Genomic DNA, 26,197 nt, shown 5'->3' with positions numbered 1-26,197 from the left:
GTCAAGAGACGAATGTGCAAACAGTGAAGTGGAGCAATGTCGAGACGTGTCAGTTTAGGGGGACTTTAAAGCAGCTATATGCAAGTGACAACACACAGGCCATACAGCTCAAACAACTGTAACATTGGTTAATGTTGTGAATGGGCATGGTTAAGTTTAGAAGAAAAGATCATTTTTTGGTTACATTTGTAACGTAACGTCACTGAAAAACGTCACGAGTTACATCTGTGAATAATTGCGTAACATAGCCTCAAACTTTTAAAACCAAAAATATTTGCATGTTCATAGACTTTTTTTTAATGAGGCAGTAGCAGATTATAATAAGTTATAATTCAAAGCAAAGAAATGTATTTGTCCCATAACATGTTTCGAGGGACTACTTAAATAATCATGCCAGCATTAGTAAAGAAGATAGTGTGCAGGAATGTTTTCACTTGTATTCCCTCCGATGCACCTGTCACACATTTCAGTGTGCAGAGAAATCTTTTCGGCGATTTCTGAAGTTAAACCTGTGGCACTTTCTGTATGAACTGATTTTAAAGTAAACTGACATTTCCACCTCACCTGGCTCTGGCATTGTCCACTTCTCACAAAGGAAAGCTTCACTCGGCTCTGAGGGCTTCCCGACGCCGGCCATATTGGCAGCAAACACACGGAATTGGTAGAAGTTTCCATTAGTCAGGTTGCCAACCTGTGAAAATACGTCAGACATAGAATAGCTGGTGAAATTTAGGCAGTGATCACCAGTCAAGCTGAAGATAAACAGATGAAGATTACAGAATAGAAACTTATTTTGCACTTTTTTTAAAAATATGACAAAAATATGTTGTCTAAACCACGATAAAGACGTGCGAATATCAAACATCAAAAAGAAGTTTGGTCCTGAATCACAGCTTAGAACTATTTTTTTTTGCTCTGGCCACTGAGATCTGAAGATTCAAAAATATTCTGGAGGAAAACAGATTGTATGATTGAAGAATGCCAATTTTCCATGAAATGGTTTGATGAATCACTGAAGTATTCAGGCATTTTTAGGAACAGTTCAGCCCCAAATCAAAAATACATATTTTTCCTCTTACCTGTATTGCTATTTATTAATCTAGATTGTTTTGGTCGGAGTTGCAAATTGTTGGAGATTTCAGCCAGAGAGATGTCTGACTTCTCTCCAGTATAATGGAACTAGATGGCACTCCACTTGTGGTGCTCAAAGTGACAAAAAAATATATTTGAACAATTTAACAGAAATGTCTCTTTCCAGAAATCTGGAAACTGAACATAGTTACTGAACATAGTCCACAGACCCTGTTGTGAGCAGTTTCTCGTAGGAACTATTTTCTGTCTGCCAAACACCCGTCAGTGGTATCACCTCGCATGCATGAGAGGCTTGTGACAGTGTGAGACGTAAATAATGGCGTCCTCCTCGGCTGAGCTGTAACATTCGCTGGCTCAGCGATGCTAGGTGAGCTTGCAGTAGATGCACGCTTTCTTCTGTGCAGTCATACAGTTGGTGGGTGTAGTGCGGGATAAAGTAAATAGTTCCCATATGAAACTGCTCACAACAAGGTCTGTGGATTATTTTGAGTAAGCAAATCATGATTTCTGGAGAGAGACATTGCTGTTGAGTCTTTCAAATGTATTTTTTTGGCGCTTTGAGCTCCACAAGCGGAGTGCCATCTTTGTTCCATTATATGAAAGAGAAGTCAGACATCTGTATGGCTGATATCTCCAACACTCAGCACCTCCCACTAAAACAATCATGATTAACAAATAGCACTACAGGTGAGAGGAAAATGTGCATTTTTGCTTTGGAGTGAAGTGTCCATTTGAGTTGAACTCAAAAGCCAGGAGGCCAGATGGAAAATCTAATTTGTAATTATTGTGAGTTCTCCAGTATAATACAGTCTGTTAACAGTGATTTGCGAATTTGTTGTATAAACATCTTACTTAAATTATTTCTTTTTTGTAGCATCGTTTTTAAAAATCCATATGCGGCATAAAACATTTTGAAGGAAAACACAGATCAATCGTCATACAGGACTGGTTATACAGTTACACCCCACAAGACCCAAGCAGGCGTTTTACAAGGTGTTAGCTCAGCTGCTGCTGCTACCACAGCATTTTTTTGCTGAGCCCCAGGGACACTCTGGCTTTGGGAAGAGGAGGGATTCGGCCTCATTGATCTGTTCATTGATCTCCCTATTCACAGCCACTTAGACTTTAAGGCCCTTATCGCCTCCGTGAACAGTTGTGAACTTGTGCTGCAGCTCTCGCCTCTCTCCCGGCAACTAATTGACACAACCAGAGGGAGCTTATTTCACAGCAATAGCAGTTGCTATCTAAAAACCAATTTCCCCCCACCTACCTCCCTCTTCATTATCTATAGATCCTGCTCTAACCACATTTAGACAGAACGACAACCTTCTTATCAGATCGATATACAGTCCAGCCTGAGAAATGCAAAGGTTGTCTACCAAAATAAAAGTACAGCTTTCATCCACTAGATGGCAAACAGGCTGCATTAATTAAATTTGCTCATATTTTTCATCCAGCAGTGGGAAATCAACATTTATTTAGTTGTCTGCTTCATCTTGATAAACTCACTCACAATCTGAATATCCCAATTATATGTACTTTTAGCAGTGATGGAAAATAACTGCATAGATTTACCCAAGTACTGTCTTAGGTATGGTTTTAACTCTACTTGAGTTCGACCACTAAATGCTTCTTATTACTTCTATGTCAACACATTTCAGAGGCAAATGCTGTGGTTCCCAGCTTTTTTTGGCTTGTAGTTAGGTCCATTTTTATGTTTGGGATGAGTTGGTAGCAGTCCTAACAAAGACATATTTCTCTTCTAATGTATTTCCTTGATTTAAATAAATGTTCAAGGCTTAAAGAGGCCAATAATCCAATGTTTCACAAAAAAGCAAAGATTAAACAAAAGTCAAAAAGTTAATATTAATTTGTGTAGCAGGACTTAGTTTTTTGTTTTTCTTCCTCATAAAACTTAATTTGTGAGTCGCCTTCAGAGGGGACAAACTGGACCTTACAGGTATGTGAAATGCTGCTTACACATCAATGCATTCGTATTAACAATATGATATGATGAACATTGTGATAAATAATATTTTATTATTTATTTTTATTTTCTGTTGAATGACTAGTTTATACTTTTTATATCCAGGTGTTACTGGTACTGATGATAATTGTGAATAGAAAATCTGTGTAATCGTGTCAATAGACACCTTGTAAACCAATTGTATTTCTTTCTTTTTCTTTGTGTCTTTGTTTCTTTTCTTTCTTTCTTTCTTACTTTCTCTCTCACTGTGTCTCCTCCCCCAATGCCATTCTAGTTGCCTTTTCAAGATCTGTTTAAGGTAATTGCTCTTTTTATATGATTTTGTGATTATGGTTTATTCTGGCTACAAACCTCATCTCATTACACTCATATTTTGAGTGTGTTTCATTTGCAAAAAATAAAAAGATAAAATACACAATAAATAAAGTTAAAGATGAATTTAGCATTATTATCATTTATATTATTTTCAAATTATTTAATAGCAATCGCAATAATGTTATTGTAGTGAGCTATTTTGGCCATGAAAATTGCAGTGAAAATCTGATATTGGGTTATTTTGCTTATAATACTTCTGTGCTTTAAGTAGGATTTTATATGGAGATCTTTCACTTGGATTTGTTATAAGTATTATCAGTATTCAGTATTCATGTCAGTATTATAATGTTATTTTTACTTTACTAAAATGATAGAATTTTAATCCAAGGAAAAATACAAGAGGTTCGCTTTTATTTTTGTTCTAAGAAAGCAGAATCAGTGACATCCTTACAGCTGAAGTTGTGGAAGATTCACAACATTTTCTTCACAACTCCAACTTGTTAAAGAAAAGCAGCACAAAAATCAATCTTCAAATTACCCTACTTTACATCCAGACAGTCACAAACCTGATTTGAATAACATCATAAAGCAGCTCTATGTAAGGAGATTGGACTTTATGCGGCTTGAGGTTATTGGATTTGCTCATTTACCCCAAATTGGGGAGCTGCATGTTTTCATCAGAGGGTTCCTCCTGAGAAGGACTTCTTTGGTTCTCGATACTCTGCACTTCACAACGTGTCGGGCTAATCTTCGTATACGCTCATTTTCTCTCTTATTTGCTTTGTCTTCTTTTCTCCCGAGAGCTAAAAACAACCACTCATATATAACGCCCTTGCACAATGGCTAATTAGGAAGCACCTGTAATCTCCCTGAGACAGGTTAAAGATTTAACTTTCCTCCAGGTCTCCATGGACACTGCTTGTTGCCTAGTGACACAGCCAATGTGGATGAGGGAGCTTTAGCCAATATTTCAGTTATTTTGAGGCTAAATGGAGAGGTAAATTATTAAAAGTAAGCCCTTATGGGTGCTAGTGAATAGATATCTCTTTTTTGTGCTTACTAAGGAACTTTTAATGACTCTTTTCTCCTTGTTCTCATCAAAAGTTAGAAAAAATTCTTTGAAACGTGAACGTAGATGCATGTTTATATTTATACATATTAATGTATATCTATTTGATTTCATCACCTTGTTTCACCAAGTTATTACTTGTTGCTTATTATTATTATTACTATAAAATGACTGCAGAAAACATATTAATTTAACCTTTAATTAATGTCAATCTTCCTTTTTTTTAAAACTAATTTTAAAAAAATTATTTTTCCTATTGGTCTATTTTCCACTTTCACGTATATATTTTATTAACTACTTATAGTTTTTGTCTGTTTGTCTTTGTTTTAATGTATTTTTTATTTTTTATTATTTAAAGGAATATTTGGGTGGATTAAGTTGTAAGGATTGCAGAAACTATGATTGCCATCGTGAAAGTTTTAATGGCCCTATTTAGAGCCAGTGTTTGGTTTGTCTTTTAAGGAGATGCAATGATCTGTATAGACAATGACCCACTTCCTGTGTAGATATAAACAGTTCGTTGTAAGTTAACGAAAACACGATTCTAATTTTAAGATGATAATACTCTAAAGAAAACATACTTTTTACATTATATTCAATTTCTGTTGTTATATATCACCCTAAGTCCTACACACTGGACCTTTTAAGTCAGTATGGTGACATGCACCAGGTTTTGTCCTGTTCACAGTCTTAGTTTAGCATGTGTGCATACTGCAGTAGCATTTGCTATTTGGTGCAAAAAACAAAGTACAGATGAGGCTGATGGGACTGTCAGTAGTTTTGCAGGTGTAATAATTATTGGACAAATCAAACTTTTGATGTGGTCTGAGCAGATCACTACATTCATCTAGATACATAATTATAATGACAATAATAATACATTTTATTTATTAAGCACTTTTAAAGGAACTCAAAGACACTGTACAAAAGTAAAATAACAACATATACATAATTACATTACAAACAAAACATCACCTGGGAACTATGACTGTGTGAACAAAATTTGGGCCAGCCCATCTACATATCTCATAACAAAGCCCAAAATATCAAGCTGTTGATGAAACTAGAGGAAAAAGTGAGAGGATTTTTACGGTCAGTATGATAAATCAAAATTTCACAGCAATCCACCCAACAGTTGTTGGGATATTCCAGTTTGGACCAAAGTGGTGGACTGACTGACGTGCATGCCGCTGACATCACTTCACATCATAATTGCATCATGCTGGAGCATTACTGACCTTAAGCTGCCTCTCTTCGACAGGCTTGACATTGACCTCTCTCCATGTCTCCATGTCCTTTTCCCTCTGGTCCAGGTAGTATCCACGTACAGGGTCTCCCCCGTTCTTGGCGGGGGCCCTCCAGCCTACCACCATCTCTGATTCAGTGCACAGCAGCAGGGCGATGGCAGAGGGAGCAGAGGGAACAGCTGGAGGAACCAGAAGGAATTAAAAACAGGAAAAAAATATAGGTGAGAGAGGAGAGAATCATAGCAGGAAACTGTTTTTGCTAAATAGACCGAGAAATGCCAATAACTCCCTGGGCTAGAGTTGCAAATTCATAACTCTATATTGAGGAATCCTGAATGAGAATGAAAGAAATATTCAGCTCATACTCTGATAAAAATGTATTCCTCACAAAGAATTGGGCTGCAGCCATTTATCCTCAGGTAATGGCTGAGTGGCAGAGTAGATGTGAGAATATTCTGGTGAGTGAGTGGCAAGCAAAATGAGTCATCATTGTAATGTAGTGCAGGCTGCAGAGAGCACATCATCTGAGGCTGCAACACAGGAAGTATGAAGGGTCGGGCTCTTCAACAGGTGCATCTCCACACAGCTATAAACCAGCCACAATAAGAGAAAGCATTCATTTGATGTACAGTTATCAGACGAAGGCTACAGAACAAAACATGCAAAGACTGATATGTTGAAGGAGCACAGATGAATATGATTTTTTTTTTATGATTTCAACCAGCGTTGTATCATAACAATGTGGGTAGTACTCTATGTGTGTATGAACAGTGGTAAACTCAAGACATGTCTTCCAGCGGATATTTGCTGGATCTGGGGCTTTTGCTTGAGCTACACATTGCACTTCAGCATTTTCGTATGCTTGCCACCACGGACACAAAGAGTATCGAAGCAGATCGGGAGAAAAACCCATCCCCTCTCTCTCTCTCAAAGACAGATCAAACAATCAAACTAAGCAACGCTGATCAAATAAAAAACAATATCCTGCTACTGTATTGTCTATCTCTCACCTTAAATGTTTTCAGAAACATATTTTAGCTTACCGTTAAACTGTAATTTGAGATTGTTTGATACCAGCTGGTCTACATTTTGTTTCCTGTAAAAAACAATCTCCCATTACATCACCCACCAGAAGGAGCATTTTTTGGTGTGTTGGTATGGCTCTGGTGCAAGCAGCTACATGACCAGCATACCTACATGATCATTCCCATTTGCTTGCCAATGTCTGGGCCCAATTTTAACATCACAATTTGCTGCCCCATTGCATTGCAACAGGCATAAAGATGGCATAGCATCAGATAACCTGCTAAGTAACCAAGTACCACAGCTGGAAACAACAACAGATGACTGGCTGATGCTTCCACGTATCATTAGAGTGCTGAAAGTTAGTCAGCTCAACTTTGATTTGTGGTGCGTTAAGCACGTCAACAACGGACAATTTCTGGCGTTGGTTTGTAGCTTTGCTTCACCGGCTTCCATTGAAAATACTTGTAGCCTGTTGCTGTGTCGCTCATAGTTCGGATACAGTGTAAGGGTCACATCTCTATACTCATAACGGAAATCACGTCCTCATATACAATGAATAAAGCAAATGGATAAAGTTGACTATTGCTACACTTTGCCTCAATTTTAGTCACTAAAAGTTATGTTCTAGCAGAATTCAACTAATTCATATTGGTTGAATACTGCTTCTGTTTGTCCTGGACCTATAGTGGCCTCAGTTTGTAGATCCCATGTTGTGCAGGCTTCAATCAGAATGTCACTTTGGCCAAATGTCCCTTTTTTTGGTCCAGTGTGGTGCAGTGCATTCTGGTAGTTTTAGGTTTTCTACCTCTTGAGCAAAAGAGAATGCCACCATCCTTTCCCTCTGTTTTCTCTGGCTATATAGCTACAAAGTATTTGCATCTTTCTACTGCACAGACAGCTCAGTTGTATTAAAAAAAAAAAACAACCTTTCCTAGAGAGAAATACTTTGCAAAGAAAAACATTCTTTAGAGCTTCTCTGTTGCCTGAAAAGCTGCAAACATGCGAAGGACAAACTATGGCAAAGGTTGAATGCTAAAAGTATATTAATATAATGTATTTTCCAACTTCAGAGAATAAACATACTTTCTCAGAAAAAGCTCCCGAGGTTTTGAAAAGAAAACTACAAACAGGAAAAGTCTCTTCAGAGAGTTATTATAAATTATACTTATAAGATAAGATCCAGTCAATACAGATGGCTCAGATATTGGCCAAGGCATTCAGTGCACACAAGCAAAAGTATCTGATCTCGCAAGCCAAGAAAAGATGTGTTTTGGTCTAAATCTAATTACCAGAAAATGACTGATGTAAAAGACATCAGTCTGTATTCTTTGCTGTGTTAATGTTGGGTAGCACAAAGGATAACAAAACACTTTTAAAATGTACTAATTAATATTTCCTGCTTGAAAAACAACCTCTGCAAGAGTTTCTTGATTAAAGCATCAGAAAGCACTCAGAGGGTCCTAGAGTTTGGTCCTGAAAGAAATCTTGTGTCCATTAATTTTAGGACCTGGCTCATGGGTGCACTTACAAATGGCCGCTTTGACGAGGATGGGGGGAGATTCATCTGAGTAGTTGCTGTTTCCTGCTCGGCTCACGGACTTCACCCTGAACACATATTCCTTTCGATTCTTGAGGCCATGGACTGTAAATCTGAGGAGGAGAGAAGAAGTTCAGGCAGAGTGACTGTGAGTTGATTCCAGGTTAACTACTCCATCTTCAGCTTAGTGTGGCTGTATTAACAGAGGTGTTTTTTTAGCTAAAACTATTTTATTAATGTTGTTCTCCCCCCTTACCTGTTTTTGGTAACAGGCTTGTTGTTGATGGTCTTCCAGTCTTGTTTTCCCTTTTCGCAGCAGTACAGGTAGTAGCCAAGGATGTCTTCTTTGTCTTTGGGCTCATGCCACTGGAGCAGCACTGAAGTGTCTGTGTCTCTGGTGGCCATGACTGAGTGAGGTGGAGCTGGCACCACTGATAGCAATCAGATGTAAAGCCATTTAGTGAAACTTTAGCTTAAATCATCAGATGGAAATTAACTATAAGATAGAATTCAATCATCTCTTCTTTTAAGTTTGGAAAAGAGCCAGCCTTGGAAATTTACTCAAGTACGGCACTTAACTTTGAGGTGCTTATACTGCTGTGGGTCCTGGTTGTGCGGATGTCATAATCGTGCTTGACGCAGCCCTCTACTGCCTTTATTATGAGCCACGCCTCCACTATCAATACACGCATGAGACTCATATCAACACCCACAATATTATCATAGAGTGCTTTTAGTAATTTCACACCTATTGTTAATGTAATATGACTTGCATCTGTTTCCATTACTGCTGTGCTTCTCCCCCACTCTCTTCCCCTCTCTCTTTCTCGTTCCTGTTTGTCAAGATCGTGATGATTGTATTTCAACTGTTATTTACAACATCTATTGCTCGTCTGTCTGTCCTGAAAGTGGGATCTCTCATCATCCTTTGCCGCTCTTCCTCAGGTTTCTTCCTTTTTTCCCCCCGTTACTAGGGTTCTTTTTCGGGAGTTCTTAGGTGATGCGAGGGTCTAAGGGCAGAGGGATGTTATACGCTCTAAAGCCCTCTGAGGCAAACCCTGTTTTGTGAATATGGGCTTTATGAATACAATTGACTTTACTTGACTATTTTCATTTTACAGTAAGCTACTTTATACTCCACTAAATTTTAGAGATGAATATTGCTCTGCATCCAGTCTACATTTATCTGACAGCTATATAGTAGTTACAGAGTTGCCAAGTGTTGGACATATCAGCGGTAGAGATGTATGACTTATTTCTAATATAACGGAACTAGATGGCACTCAAACTGTGGTGCTCAAAGTGCAAAAAAAAATTGAAAAAAGTTGAAAAACTAAAAAAAATAGTACTACTGGTAAACAGAAAAATATATAATTTAGATTTTAGGCTGAAATCTCTCTTCTACATACAAACATATAATCCACAAACAAAAAATGATACATTATTATCAATAAAATTACTCCACCTAAAAGGCTGCAAAATAAAAATGCCACTAACAAGTTAGTAAGTCAGTCATTATAATATAATATATAAAAATGCAACACTTTAAAATGCTGCCATGCACCATATTGAGCACTTTTTCTTTTCATACTTCTAATGTTAATACTTATGTTCTTGGACTTCACTAAAATGATGCGGGATTTAACCGGTAAAGGAGTATCCGAACACTGTCGTGTTGCTTCTTTCAATTAAATACAGTATTTTAATCTTTCTTCCTGCCTCAGCTGAGTACCAGGCAATGAAACATACATTAAACATACCACAGGTCTTCTTATCACTGCACAGATATCTACTCTTTTTGTCCTTGATGTGTAACTGTACAAATGTAATGCAGTGTGCCGCAGCACAAGCAAACAGATGATATTGTAGCATGTAAATACATTTCCAGAAGATCAAGCTCAACATTACCTGCTCTGATCATCTATGTGTGCACAACAGCGGCAGGCACAACTCTAAAAAATTCAGCTGACCTTTACAACAGGCAGAGTAATGAATAGTTACAGTACAGTAGGTAGCACATTTCTCACCTTGTGGCTTTCCTAAGGAGATCGGTTCGCTCGGCTCGGAAGGGTCGCTAACACCATACTTGTTGACAGAGCGCACTCTGAAGCAGTACTGCTTACCCTTCACCAGGTCAAACACGGGGAACCTGGGAGAGTTTACCTCCATGTCCAGACTGGCCATCTCCCAGCTGCTCGTCCCTGCCAGAGACTGAGAACACACACACACACACACACACACACACACACACACACACACACACAGCTAATTTTAAAAGCATCTGTCTACATCTATCTCAAGGACATGTTCATTATTCAGTATCCTTCAAATATGCAGGATGGCGGATTTAGCGTGCCAAGACTGCCAAATACTTTTTAAAAAGTCCCACAACACTTTCAAATTTTGTACAATCACCCTGTAGTTGAGCTGGCAGTTGTAGAGTTTTGGAGCAAATCACTTAACATGAAGACAAAGGCAACGAGGAATAAAGATTGGTACTTTAATGTGAAAGGGAAAGAAACTTCCAGACAGAAGTAAAAATACATTTTCAGATTGAGGCAAAAAATGTGCAGGTAGAGAGAAAGACAGGTGAATATGCAGGTAAACAACCAGTGACTCAACTTGACAGTCTTATATATTGTGAATATTAATCATGGCTTCCTACAATCAAATAAACATGATTGACTGTAATACTGATATTTAAAGGGTGTGTTCTGCTCATAGAGAACTGCACTGCATATCAAATAAAGCAATTCCAAACTAAAAGCCATGGCAGCTTTCATGCCCCTCCTGCAGCGGCAGCGTGTCAAAGACTTTCCTTAATGTTGTGCTTGCAGTCCACAGATAATTTTAAGTTAAAACTTTTATTTACTTTTGTTTCAAGGACATGCAATTTGAATAAGGACCAGTTGTATTTTGATGCAAGGATTAGCAGGAATGTAGCACAACATGGAAATAGTAGTGCTCTGTTTAGTAGCGATACTACAAAAAAAGACTTTTTTGCCCCAAAAATCAATTAATAATTAAGAAAAAATAATCATGAAAACAGCATCGATTAAAATATTTGTAGGTAACCTTTCTGGGTATAATCATGCAGCCCTAAATATTTTCTTCATCTTTATCAGTTCATTGTTTGGCTACTAATGCAGAGCTTTCTCTATGGTATGTCTACGTTTAAATTTCTATTCTTCTCCTCTGAATTATCTCTATTTCCCCTGTTTGAGAAGGAAAACCTAACAAAAGAAAATTGGAGACCTGTGATTATAAAGTGATTGCTTAAGGGCAAAAGGGATATTTGAATGTTCCCTTCATTATATAAGCGGAAGTGAGGCTGCAGACTTTAGTAATTTCAAATGCCTCTGACAGATTTGACAGTTTTATTACCCCGGCAACTTATAAAAGTCCAATGAAAATCTATTTCCTGCGGCAGTTTTCTGATTATTGGAGCCAGAAGCTGTTGGGCGTCTAAGTTGATATTGGAGAGCTGAGGGCCCTTTATTGTTGTGAAGAACAGGTCAGTCTCCTCACTCTGATGTGTTGGAGGAAAATGTTATTTTGGAATCCTTTGAATCATCTGCTGGAGAAAGAAGCTCAAACCTGAATTTTCTTTTCTATTACCCTGGGTGTATCATTAAAACACTGCTTCATAAGTTATTAAAACTAGAATTAACTTTTGACTTGTCTTAAATCAAACAAAACCATTCTATCTTACATCCAGGTGGCTTTGAATCACCAGTTAAAAAATAAAAAACTCAGGTATGCAAGCAAGAAAATCAAACCCCAAAGCCGAAGCGCCCGGCACAAAAGAGCAACATCAAGGTCTGTTCACTTTTAATGAGTCCACAAATTCCCACTTAAACTTATACCACAGTGTAGGAAGTGTGTGTGTGTGTGTTTCCTCCTCTGTCTCCTTAATTAGTGCTGTGGTCAGGAGCCGGCTGTTAATTTGGCTCAAACTCCAACACCTGACTGCCCGAACCCAGCGAGCGACTGGAGGAACTGATGATGCAAAAACATTGCTCCTGGAGTTCAGTGGATGTGAAGGTATTACTTATTACAACAAGGCTCAGTGTTTTAATATATTTATACTTGTGTTTAAGTGTATTTGTGTGTGAGAGTAGTAGTGAATACTTCCTTGTAGGCATGTGTATGTGGTTGTATGTTTTCTTGATTTTTAAGCTAATGAAGAAGCTCCACAGTGCTGCTCCTCCAGTTCTTGCTCATTATTTCCTTAAAGGACTACTAGGGGCATACTGTTATTTGTCATCCAGCAATCTAGTATATAGTCCAATATTCACTCTCCTTTTAGCTCTTTTTTTCTATCCACCCACTCCGAGGGCAATATGTGGTCCTTAAGCAGCTAAATTCTTCCCTATGCTACATTCACACATTTTTTATAAGTATCATTTCAGCGTTTCTAAAGTAACGTGATGTATGAGTGGACTTTGTTGGAGGAGATGGTGGATGGTGTGTCACCTAGATGAGACAGAATAGCGGCCAACTACTGAGACCAACAGACAACAAAACCGGTTGTCATTACAGAGTCATTGCTGTGCTTCCTTGAATACAATGATTTTCAAAACCTCATATGCAGTCCCAAACTTTATTACCTTTACAAAATAATAATATAATAAAGTTTGATCCAAAAACTGGATTACCTAAGCAAGTTCCAAGTTTTTGCAAGTTGTCCTTTAAGAGGAAAGAGGTTCTGTTTAGGTAAATGGGCAACAAGATTAGTGACAATGCAATATGGACATTTGTGTGTGCGTGTGTGCGTAAAGATACTGACCCGCTCCACGTAGAAGCTGAGCGGCTCCCTGCCTCTGGGTTCAGGCTCGGTCCAGCTTAGCACTACGAAGGTGTCGCTCACCTCGCAGGCGTGGACATTTGTGGGAGGGAAAGGAGCTTTCACCTCACCTGCAGAGCAAAGAGAGGAAGAAGAGGAGGAAGAGGAGGAGGAGGAGGAGGAGGAGCAAGAAGAAAAAAGTTAGAACAAGGTCAGTAAAAATGGCAATGTCGAGTCCAAAAAGTGCTTGCTGAAGCTTTTCTTTACTATCCTTTTGTTAAAATATTTGCATCAGGAAATTTAATGCTTTGTCTGGCAGATTTGAGTCACTCACACAATGGATAAGATTTACCTCGCTGCCCCAAATTTCACCTCCTTTCCTAATTCATAAGCATACTTGATATCATACATTGAAATGGCTTGAGTCAGCACACTTTCAGTGACTCTCCAAGTCACTCAAGGACGATGGGAGTGTTGAGATTTCGTCAAAAGTCTTGTGTAAGTCTTGTCTCTTTGTTTGTAGAGTCGCAGAGCTGCAGTGTGGATCAGAGAGGAGCTCCAGAGCGAGATGCTGATCTGGTAAGAACGAGCAAGCCTGTGTGTGTGTGTGTGTGTGTGTGTGTGTGTGTGTGTGTGTGTGTGTGTGTGTGTGTGTGTGTGCGTGTGTGCGTAAAGATACTGACCCGCTCCACATAGAAGCTGAGCGGCTCCCTGCCTCTGGGTTCAGGTATATATATATATATACAGTGCAGTCTGTAAGTATTTTTTCATTGTATTAGCTCTGCATCCAAGCACATTGGAGTTGAAATGAAAGCATGACTGTGAGGTTAGATGCTTCATTTTAAGGGTGAGTTGGTTGGGTGCACAGCGGAGGACTCATAGCCAGCAGGACAGTGATCCTAAACATGCAGCTGAAGACACCAAACCAAGGAGGGATTTAGGTTCAAAGAGGGGCAATTTTTCATGAAAGGTCAAGTTAGTTGCCTGATCTCAATTAAACACACCATGTCTTTCACATGCTGAAGAGAGTGAGGACAAAATACCTGAAATAAAAGACTAAAAATGTTTTTGAAACATGCAGGAGGTAAATATAAATCCTTGAAGCAAATAATATTGACACATTGCTTCAAGCTAATGTTTCTTTTTGACCACTTAAAGTCATATTTTTCGATAATGTTATGACATATTTGGGAAATACATGTTTGTACATTAGATGGACTCTGGGGTCGATTAGCTTAGCTTTACATAAATAAACGATTCCAGCAACTAATTCCCCATAAAACCATAACTTGGTATATTTGCATTCCTGTTAATATATTAACGGAAACAAGATAAACAAAGTGTTAGCTTCAGGTGGGCATATTTTTTAACTTAAAATGGAGCCAGGATAGGCGTTAACACTGGACAACTCACACCAATTTAATCTAGATTGATTTGAGTCAAAATATGTAATTTTACATTTTTGGGGAAACTGTCCCTTTAAGACAGTAAACAAATAAACAAGCATAGCATAACCAGAGAAAACAACAAGTGTCTGCTGATGTTTATGAGTCGTAGATGTAATTGAGGGCAAACAATTTTCAAGCATATATGAAATATATGGCATTGTTTAAACGTATTGTAATTTGTCTTATAAATTATGGTTCTCTAAATATGCTAATTACATATATTTCCTGTAATTGGGGGTTTATTTACAAAAAGTACCACATTTTTTTCCCTGTTGGTCTAATGTTCATGTAAACATCTCAGATTAATGGTAGCAGTCATAGTCTTTGTTTAATTTCAAATCCAATGTGCTGAGTACACAGTAAAATAATGAACAAACGTGTCACTGTCATCTTAATTTCCGACCACAGTGTATGTGAGGACAGTGTGGGTGTATGTGTGCCTTTTATATAGACAGCGATCAGCCTTTAAACAGACCTGAAAGACAGCAAAATGTAGCTCTACCTCAGCTGTGACAATGACAAAGAAGCACATACATTACCGCTATAAAAATCTGAATCTTTGATGACTAAAGTGTTGAAATATGTTTTTGCACTTCAGTATACTGCAGCATCAGTTTGCTTGAATGTAACTTAAAAAAAAGCCTGCACACAAACACGCATGCATGCTTTCTTCCCACGTACAGAGACACACTTTTTGCTCTATTAAGGAAAAGGATAAAGGGGGTATGAAGTCTTTTCTGGTTGTCTCCTTAAACGCATCTTCCTCCTCCTCCCCCTTCATCTCTGCCTGTGAGTTACATTGCCAAGGTTATCAGCCCCCCTCTCAGGCATCCACACTACCTCCGGCCATTATGTGCATTTGCCAGGACACCACCGGGGGACTGTTCATTCTTTTCACTTCTGCAAATGGGAGAAATGCTCGTTGCCTCAGCCATACAATTACTGCAGCTCGTTGTTAAATATAATATGAAGATGCATTAAGCCATGAGCCTGCGGCAGCCCAGAGGCGAGGAGGCGGCACCCCGTGTGCCCGTAAAACATAGATGCTGTTTGAAATCAGGGGTGAAAATGTTTAAATGACATCATTTTATGACAAAATTATACATGGTGGAACAAAAATGCGGCATTCTCACCTTCGAGTTCATCTTTTGTAATGGTGATTGTCCTCCCCCTGTGTACTTTGACCACTGAGAAACATGGAGACACAGAGAGAGTTATTGGTTGACGGCAGAGGGAATAAAGAGGGAAGTCATACCAGGGTAATGAAGTTATATGGGCGCTCATGATAACACTATTAGTGTTAATGTTAGAGGAGCATCCACTGATAAGTGCGCCAGAGACTGAGAGACACAAAGAGGTGAGCGAGAGAGCGACATGGAGGTATGGAGAGCAGGCTGGAGGCAAGTCCTGTCTGTCCTTCATCTGTGTTTAATGATCCACAGCATCTGACCAGAGCCCATCTGTCCTCCCTGTAACGCACACACACAGTCACACACAAACACATACACACTCAACGACCCACGTTAAGTCTTCTCATTCGATTGTTCTCACCCATCCTCTGTATAAAGTATTTAACAAAACCTTAAACACCTTAGAAGTAATCTTTTAAGAAACAAAATGGATGCTATTAAGGTGCTGTCGCAGTTAATGGCTGCAAGAACCTTCCGGCTTCCTAAAATGAGACACCACATATACACACATCTGTTTTCTCTGGTAGCGCTGATATCTTTGCAGGTGTTAAACACAGCAGCCGAGGCAGATGAGGTGAATTAACAGCACAAATGAGTCGCTGACACATTGCTGATGCTCTTTGGAGTAGCAGATGCTAATGGGTGACAAGCTAAAGGAAAAACCTGAATATATGAGAAACATAACGACTGCAGATGCTTCACGAAGGGCACCAGGGGTCACTGAATGATTTAAAGAGTGTGAAAATGATGAGAATCGTGTACAGGTAGAAGTACGACAAAAAAGAGGCGTGTTAATGTACATCTGGGATAGTTGTGTGACCGCTACTTATTTCACTTACTTTTTTTTTATTATTAAGGAACTGGTAGAGCAGTGTTTCCCAACTGGTCTACTCACGGGGTCAGTATTTCTCTTTAGTCATTAGTTTAAGGTCCACACATCATAAATGACGAAATATTTAATTTGATTTCACATAATGTGAAAAACGCATCGGCTTTAGAACACAAAGAAATAAAACATATTGCAAAAACAAATAGAAATGGATGCTGATAAAATTACTGAACTTTTTTTCACTAGAACTTTTTGTTTTTTGCAAACTTGACACGGTCAAGAGTCCCTTACGGTCCATCTAGAATGGACCTGCGACCCAGCAGTAACCGCTGTGGTAGAGTACACAGTGTGGGCCAAAAGCTCAGCACAACCCTGTTTGTAATAGCTTCTCTGAATGAAGAGCTTACTAGATGCTGTTTTACAAACATTTCTCAAAAGTTCATGATTGGCGTATTGATTTAAAAGTGGTTTAGTTTCTGACCTCACGTTAAAATCACATATTAGTCACTTACTGCTGTGGTTTGTCTGTTTGCTTTTGAATCCTAAATTAAGTTACAATGGAGAAATCTTGTCCAATTTTTACGTATGAAAAACATGCTTATGACATTTAAAAGTAAAGTAAAAGAAATAATTAAAATATAATTGTGCAGTGCACTGCCTTGTTGCTGTGTTCATGTTTGCAAACTCAGGCTCGATGGATCTTGACCGAGTTTCCAACTTGAAATTCCAACTGGTTACAGGTTGCTTTTTTCCACCTTCCGAGTACAATGAATTATAGCTTTGTGTGGCGAAAAGTTTCAGATTGATTAATGAGTGGATGTCATATTGCTTGAAATTGGCTAGGACTAGCTTACATAAGCACACATCATATTTTGATTTAGTGAAAGAAAACATGATTGGATGTTGAGATAAGAATACATAGAAAATTTTTGTCTGTTTTTTTGGCATATTTTGTTAAATGGGTGCACAATATGGCTGGGATTTGATCTAAAAGCCTTAAAATGGGCATTTTTCATTTTATCTCAACTCAAATTTGTCACCCATTTGTGTTTCCCCCTCTGTGGTGATGTAACATTTCACAGCTTTTTATGTGGCTATTCGACTGTCAGGGTGTTTGATGTGTTACCCATATTCCTGGTGGGTTCCAGGGGGTCTGCAGTGCGGATGGGCTTAGTAGCTTTGGAGGGGCGTCCTGCTCCAGCCTGGTTAACAGCACGAACTCTGAACTGGTAGAGAGCTCCTTCCTTTAGCCCAAACACCGGGTAATAGCACATTTTCTGAATGTGCACATTGCAGCGTACCCACTCACCCTGGCTAAGGTCATATCTGAGAGTGAGGAGAGAAAGAAATAGAGGAAAATATGTGAATAAGAGGTAAACAAAGAACAAAATGCATAATGTGTCAACAACTTTATGTGCAGTCTGCATGGTGTATCATTATATAAAAAAAAATATTTTAAAGCATTTTAGCCAGTAAATCAGTCAGTAAATATCCCACCAAGACCCATAATTGTGACCAGAGACCATCATGTGAAAATAATGGGTCTCCACACACAGTAAAAACAGATTTTAAAGTCGAACACAAGCTCAGATTATACAACATCGATAACAAACTGCTGCCACTTGCAATAAACAAAGTGAGAAAATAGTGCAGTTTTCTAACAATAAGGAGGTTGCTAGGGAACTAGGAGGTATCTTACATTTTCCCCTTCTCACAAAAAACCAATAACATTTAGGAGATGCTTCTTTTACAATGAATAAAGAAGGTTAGCAAGAACAGAAACACAAAAGTACATTAATTCAATTTAACAAAAGCACACACAGGATGCGCACAAAAATGCTCTAATGAACGGGGTCTCTCTTTCTCTCTCTAAACGCACAAGCACACGTGTGCACACACATGGACGATCCTGATTGATTGGTGTAGGTGATAAGTGCAGCACCTGTTCTCCTGCAGGAGTCTTTGACTCTGTGTCGAGGGCTGATAATTACCATGTATACCATCCATCTCATGTGAACTCTGCCAAATGGGTACAACAACACCACTGCTGGCCGTCACCACCGCCATCTTTATCTGCTACAATCCAATTTCCTCACCAGCAGCATGCGGAGCAAGATGAGGTTCAGCTGTATAGCCTTACTGTAGGTCTATTGTTTACTTGCAACACAGGTGATGGCTGTAAAGACAGTCTAAAAATAAGACTTTTAATAGAATTTTAATCACTGTGAGTTCAGTTAAAGAGATCTCGGTATTCCTTGCAATGGGAAATAAAATGCAGTCAAATAACTTTTCATCAATACTCTTATTCTACGTAACTGACCTCTAAATATTCACTGAAGCACAAATTCTAGATACATTTAAAACCCCTGGTTCATCACCTCAAAACACTTCAATAAGCCATATGTGTAGGCATAGATTTCAAGGGGGAGACACAGTGGACAAGTGTCCCTCAATAGAACTTGAAAATAGCAGAACCAAAAATTAATGAACAAAATGTACAAATTGGTGCATTAGAAATTAACTTGACATAGAGTACATGCATTATATTTTAATCATTTGCTGTCTTTTTCAATACTTTTACTTTTAACAGCTAACATTAAATACACTACTGGGCGATTACATCAAACAGTGCCCCCTTAACGAGCACCGACACAGCCTCACTCCCAACTCAACAAATACCCAAAGTTGGTCATTGGCCATCAGGGTCAGACACCTATGCAGCAAGGCACTCTTTATCAGCGGTATGAGACACTCCAGGTCGTTGCATTTTTGTATGCGATGGGTAACTACTATAGTACATCAACGGGTTATAAGAACTGGTCAAAGGTTACTGGTTGAATTACATCTGGTGGCACCTCAGGATAGCTGCAGGGATTACTTGTCATCAGTGCTAGTACTGTTTGCTAAAGGTAGTAATTTCGGTGGACAACTCACACCTGCACTCCTCCTGTGCTGCCTTCAGTCATACGCTGGCGCCCTAAACTAGCACTCAGTCCTCAAAACTTTGAGCATTCCTGTTTTTCTGCCTCTTTTTAAATAATAATTCTGCTGCTCATCTAAACTCCTGTCAAACATTATCCAGACGCTACAGAAGCCGTCATTGGATAAAAGACGTTTAATGTAATTGAAAGTCTGTATTCACACTTGTGGATATAATGGAATTTGATATATACTCTTATCCTCAACGAATTTGATAATCTAACAGCTACTAAAATGACCCTGTGGTGAGATTGTTTCTGTTCTCACTGCCACTTTGTTTCACTCCATTCACTTGAATTTAATGAAATATTTGAATTGAATTTGAATATTTGTGTGTGGTGATTCAGGTCACTTCTCACTTTTCTATGTAATAACCCTCCACAGGTGAAGCTCCATCAGCACTGGGTGGCTGCCAGGTCAGGAAGACGTAGTCCTTGTTGACGTCAGATACCTGGACAGCCAGAGGAGAGGCGGGGCCTCCCACCACTGCAGCTGATCCATCTACAACAGCATGAAGAAGAGAATCAGTTAGAGGAGAAAATGCTGAGGAAGGAATTGTAGAGACTGGAGCAGATATTTTAGGCTTCAAAAATCCTAAAAGTGGTCTTTAATTGTGAAGATTATCTTGCTGAAATAAACACGTATGTAACATAAACATTAGTTTACCACAGAGCGTATTTTCTGAAATGATCTAAAATCCAATGGAAAAATCCCTCAGGCTTTTTGAGGAGGAAATCAGGCCAACATTAGCTCCCAGATTGGCCTACAGTAAAACGTCAGCCCTGGAGCAGTCTACAAAAGCATGAATTATTCTATTGAGATGTTTTTGGAGGGATTAACATAGGCTAAGAGTCTTAATTATTTGTTTGTTGACTGAATTGTCAAATTGGAAAGAGTTGTCAAAAATGACATCAAGGTTTTTAATGAAAGTTCGACTGTGATACTAACGGGCCAAGAGAACCAGCAGAGGCATCTAATTGGTCTGGTTGTCCACACATACCAATCTGTCTTGTTTTCATTAAGATTAAGAAAGTTTAAAGCTGTATATGATCCTTACTATTTGTTTTTTAACAGGAAATAGAACTGGACATAATCAGCAGGCCGAAGAACTGGATTGATGGGGAACAAAAAGAAATAGTGTCAGAGAGAAAAACGATGAGAAACATGGAAGGGAAGAAGATGGGATAGAAAAACGAGAGCGGATGATTTGAGGAAAATGTCTCTGTGGAAGAAGTTAAGGTATTCTAGCTCATGGCTTCCACATATTATTTGGGCCACAGAGTGAACAGTGATGACTGGAGGACATATTAACACATGCTTCTCAACATGCAGTAATATAACCACTAGATGTGTTGAGACAGAGAGAAGGGAGGATAAGAAATGAGGAAATTATGCTAAGCGGATTGAAGTGATCGGACGCATTCCCAAACCTTTTCTTCAGGCTCAGAATATGTTTGTTTTGTTTTTTTTTCAACATTAGACTCAAGCCAACATCAAGCACACCTCTTTCCTGTTTTAAATTTGCATCCTCTCCCTCCCTCTTCCTCCTCCTCTCTCAATTGTTTTTGTTCTCCTGTATTTGTAATGCAAATATGACAGCTGAATGAAGGAGAAAACCCACAAGCAGGCAAGTTCACTGATTCATTAATTAGTACCTCCAGCTCTGGTAAAAAATAAAAAAAGATCCTCAATAGGAGAGAAAGACCCGAGCCAAGATTTTAAAGGGGAACTTTGTGGGCAGATTAATCTTGCATTAAAGTCTTTGCATATGTGTATGCATTTGGACCAGTACGTGTTAATCTTTGATGCATGTGCACACCACCAGGTTCATGAATGATTCAGTGCACGTTATACTGTGACTGTGGCAGTTAAAGTGCAACACATACATGAGTAAGCACTGGTATTATATTGAAAGATGCCGAGGCTCCTCACTAGAGCTGCCGGGACACATTTCAAATGTTTGATGAGTCAAGTGGGAGGTGTTCTCTGGTTTATATGCATATGGCAAACAATGTAGGAGAGAAAATAGCAGTCTGTGAAGGATGTAGAGTTTCATTGAGCAAAGTTAACAAGCCCTCTACGGCAGAACAGCTTGATTGATGGTGCAATTTCCTCATATGAATCAGGCTAGTTTGCTGACAGGAAATGAAAGTAGCACCAAAATCTAGTGAATACAAATAATGTTTTGAGTGAAGGTTTCAGTCAAAACACCATTTATCCAGCTTGGGACAACAAATGATGATTCCACTGTCCAAAAAACGTGGGTATTTTTGTATGCAAAGTTCTCGAGGTCACTGCGAACCATTTTTCAGGTGTTTTTCATGCTAAATGGATCATATCAGAATGAAGCATATCATTTGAAATGCAGACTGTTTAGAGACACCATTCAGTATCCGAAGGATTTTCTGATGTGACAGCTATTTACATGCCTGCCATAGTGCCCCAGAGCAGATGTAGACTTTAAAAAGAACATCTTAAATGGAGTAATTTGACATTTTGGGAAGTCTGGAATGACATCTCTCTAGACGGTCAAAGTGTTGGGTCAAGAATAATCACATAAAAACATTAGATACACTATAATTCCACTGTTTAAAGTCACCTGCCTCAAAAGATTTAATCAGATGCTGAAGAGAAAAACTTCACATTTTTGAATGATCTTTCATGCATTTAGGTTGTAGACATAAGCAGATTATGAGACAGTGATGCCCTGGGCAGAGATTTGCAAAAGACCCCCCTACACAGGAGCAAGACACACAGAGTTTGAGATGGTTTGACCTTTTTTGCTGTTGCTGTTGTTTTGCATCTCTTTGTAGTCCTTGTGCATCTTTTTATGGTTTTGTGTCTCTTTGAGGTCATTTTCTTTCTTGGATGTTTTGTTTCTGTAGTCATTTTGTTTCTCATGGTTGTTTCGTGTCTGTTGTCACTGTGCATCTTTTCTGGTTTTGTGTTTCTTTGAGGTTATTTTGTGTCTTTTTGGTCATTTTCTCCCTCTCTCTGGTACTTTTGCTCATTTTTGTAGTTATTTTATGTCTCATTGCAGTTCCTTTGTACCTCTTTGGTAATTTTGAGACTCTTTCTGGTGAGATATTGCGAGGGTAGGCCACAAGAGTCCCTGACACTTAAAGCCTCTCAGTCTTGCCTGGTAAGCCCATTCAGTAATCCATCCATAGTTGTTGAAAGTCCTCTTTACAAATATATGTTATTTCGTATGAAGGTTTTGTTTTGTATGTGGAGAACAAAATGCTGTACAGCGATTCAGAGAGACAGAGAGACCTCTGAGCATCAGTTCAGTAAGAATAGAAGAAACCACCAATCATCAGAAATGGAAAGAGAAGGTTAGCATCAAAATGTGTGCATATTTAATATAAACAGGTTCTTATTTCAGTGTCAAATGCACAATAAGCTGGAACTGACAAGAAATGTTGCTTTAGCAAAACTGTTTAAATGTGCAGACTAATAGGTTAGTCTCGGGTTAGCACTTGTCACAGTCTGCTCTGCCTATCTCCTGCTGCTGTGGGATTTTTTTCCACTTACTCCACCCCCACCTCTCCACCCGGCCACTACCCCTCATCAGCCTCATCACCTCCACCTGGTGCTCCCTGCTACTCTTCATCTCCAATCAAGCTAGTATTAAAGCAGCCTCACTCACTGTTTTTCAGATTGTCTTCACTTCCATGCCTGACCTTCTAGCACTTACACTCGGACTGTTTTCCTGGTTTCGACTCAGCTTGCCTCTGAACACCTCTTCTCGTATCTGCCTCAGTAGCCTTCTGTCTCCGACCACGAGTTTTGCAATTCCTGATTCTCATCTGCTTGTGGTTGTGAGGTGTTCTACTGCTTCGGCTCCATCCAAAGAGATTGCCATTCTTCCGTCCATCTTCAGAGCCTCCTGCCGAGCGAAACATCTCCTCCGTGTGAGTGCCACTGGGGTTTATTGTTCTGATGGTACATCGATTCACCACCTGTCCTCGTTGATCCCGTTTCCTGCTCCTACTGGATTCGTCTGTTCCGCTACCTGCCTACCTGTTGCCAAGTCTGCCTCCTCCTTGACCACAAGTCCTGCCCGCCCTTCTCAGGAGTACCCGCTTATCCCGAAAGCTCCCTGCTGTAAGTATATATGCAACTTACCTGATACATTCACCTGCCAGTCCGCTCCATGTTCACAATTTCCCCACTCGAACTGTGAGTTATCACCTGTGAACGTGAGCTCACCCCAGTCTCTGTACGAACTGTGATCAACCCAGGAACTCTGCTCCACCCCAGAACTGATAACTGTCCCTGCTTACCTGCAACCTGATTATGCTCATCTTTGCTCCATTCAGCCTGCCAAATAGATTAAATAAAGGTCATTACTAACTGCTCATCTGCTCTGTTGTGCTGCAATTGGGTCCTACCACACCCCGTTACAGCACTGATGGAACTGGATCAGGGAATATCAGATGAACATATTATGGACTAAGAAATCAGTTTAAATATGTTCAATCTAAACACTGAGTAGTCTGCAGAGGGCCCAGAGAGAAAAAAAAAATATCCCAAAATATTTAGCGCCTGACTTTACCTTTGTGGTTCAATAATGCTCGAGGGTCATTTACAATTGTCTGGACTGGAAAACAAATTCAAAATCAGAAGGTATTTTGGGATAAAACAGTGATCACAACAATATTCTTCCTTTTTTATGCAGCACTGAGGGGACATTAACTGTTTAGAAGTTTTTATTAATTTAATTCTTCTTCCTCTGGGGCACAAACTATTACACATATAAGCATAGATAGATTACTGAATGAGCCCAAAGCGCCAGGGTGGCTTTAACCTGCAAAATGTAATTCATAGTAACACATGTCTCCAGGTCACTCTACACTGCTGACTTTATTTTTATTTATTCAGATACTGTTCCGCACTTTACACTTGTGTATATATGTATATATGTATCGTCTCTTAGTTTTTAGTTTTTTAAGCGTATTCCTTTTATATTCTATTAATGTTGTTTGCTCTTTATTCTCTTTGTTCTTACTGTATGGCGCTGCTACACCCCAATTTCTCAGTTTTGAGATCAATAAAGTATATCTATCTATCTATCTATCTATCTATCTACATACAGACCAGGAAGAGATTAAAGAAAGACCACAAAGATGCCCAGGAACTGCAAAAAAAAACTAAAAAGGCAAAAAATATACAAAATGACTAAAAAGAGACACAAAATTTACATAGAGACAGAAACCCACAAAAAGATGCAATATAATTTCAAAGACATGCGAAGCAACAAAATAAGAGGCAAAACCAAAGTCAATGTCTTGCTCCAATGCAGGGAAGGTGGTGGTGCTAACTCTGTTAAACTATGAGAAACAGTTAAATAACTACACGTTTTGAAAATATAACATAATTAGTAAGGACCAAACATAAGTGCAGCATTCACATCAAAACCTTTATGTTTCCCCTCACCTGTGACGTAGACAAAAGCACTGTGTTCCTTGATGTCGTCCCAGGTCCTCAGCTGAGCAGTGTAAATGCCTTCATGCTCCTTGTGTGCAGCCTTTAGAGTGATGGCGGCCTTATTGTCAGCCGTCTTAATGTCCACATTATTAGAGGGATGCAGCTGGACACCTAGACAATGACAACTCACAAACCTCAAGCACATATCTTAACTGTCAAACGTCTGGCTTATCTTAACAGCACTCACCGTCTCTGAACCAGCTGACGTCCTGTGGCAGCAGAGCTGAGGTGAAGGTACATTGCAGGGTGAGGCTGTCACCCTCCTTTACCCATGTTGGGGGGAACATGGTATCAAACTGGACTTCTTGCCCCCAGCCTGTAGGGGAGAGGGGGTGGGCAAAGATGGTGAAGGAGGTGATGCGGTAAAAGGGTAGGTGAGAGATAAAGGATAAGGGAGAGAGGTAAAGAGGAGGAAACCCGTTGAATCAGTAAGACATAAGTAAAGTGAAAATAAGGGTAAAAAAATATCTATAATTACTGTCTCACAGTTGTATACCTGCAAACCACTCAAGTGACATTTGACATCTATGTCTGTGAAAAGACATAGCTTCACCCACCGTGAAATTTTGTCATAGTGCATGAATTTAAAAATGTTGTTTTGTGAGGTCACAGTGACCTTTGACCACCAAATTAAAATTGGCTCAGTCTAGAGTCAAGACAGACAGTTGTGCCAAATTTGGGGAAAATCCCTCAAGATCTACTTGAGATATTGCAGTCACAAGATTGAGTCGGCCACAAGGTCACAGTGACCTTAAACTTTGACCACCAAAATCTAATCACTTCAACCTTGAGTCCAATTAAACACTTGTACCAGTTTTTTTTAGGAAACTTCCTAAAGACCCTCTTCGTTTTTAAGATAATTTTTGGCTCTTTGCCTTTATTAAATAGGACAGCTTCAGAGTGAAAGTGTTGCCACTGTGACGAGGACTGTTTTCTCGTAAATTTTGATGTCAAACTTTTTTTTTTTTTTAACATTTGTATTATAATTTGTACATTTTGGGTGTCATTTAAATGGTTCTCAAATTTCTGTGTGTTTTTTGCAGATATGAGATTTGCGTCTGTCAGGGTGCCTGCTGTACCAGGTAGAGCTACTGAGTGCTCCTTCAAGGTCTTCTTGAGATAATTATGAGAATGAGATGGATGCAAGGTCACATTGACCTTGACCTCTGACAGCCAAATTCTAATTGGTTCATCATTGAGGC

General features: G+C 39.1%; 1 protein-coding gene across 1 annotated transcript in view; it reads right to left on the bottom strand.

Moving 5' to 3' along the window:
• myom3 (myomesin 3) overlaps positions 1 to 26,197 on the bottom strand; it is a 79,248-nt gene that overhangs the window by 21,847 nt on the left and 31,204 nt on the right. The window contains exons 9-19 of the mRNA XM_042490301.1: positions 25,183 to 25,311; positions 24,945 to 25,106; positions 19,865 to 20,006; positions 17,653 to 17,852; positions 15,641 to 15,694; positions 13,063 to 13,190; positions 10,301 to 10,484; positions 8,530 to 8,704; positions 8,265 to 8,386; positions 5,702 to 5,889; positions 565 to 691 (exon numbers count right to left, since the gene is read on the bottom strand). Coding sequence (XP_042346235.1) covers positions 565 to 691; positions 5,702 to 5,889; positions 8,265 to 8,386; positions 8,530 to 8,704; positions 10,301 to 10,484; positions 13,063 to 13,190; positions 15,641 to 15,694; positions 17,653 to 17,852; positions 19,865 to 20,006; positions 24,945 to 25,106; positions 25,183 to 25,311 — 1,611 coding nt within the window. The remainder of the gene's footprint in view (positions 1 to 564; positions 692 to 5,701; positions 5,890 to 8,264; positions 8,387 to 8,529; positions 8,705 to 10,300; positions 10,485 to 13,062; positions 13,191 to 15,640; positions 15,695 to 17,652; positions 17,853 to 19,864; positions 20,007 to 24,944; positions 25,107 to 25,182; positions 25,312 to 26,197) is intronic.

This window comes from Plectropomus leopardus, chromosome 7, assembly GCF_008729295.1.
Source record: "Plectropomus leopardus isolate mb chromosome 7, YSFRI_Pleo_2.0, whole genome shotgun sequence".
NCBI lineage: Eukaryota > Metazoa > Chordata > Actinopteri > Perciformes > Serranidae > Plectropomus > Plectropomus leopardus.
Note: the sequence above shows the minus strand (reverse complement) of the source record. Positions and strands in the feature narration are given on the sequence as shown.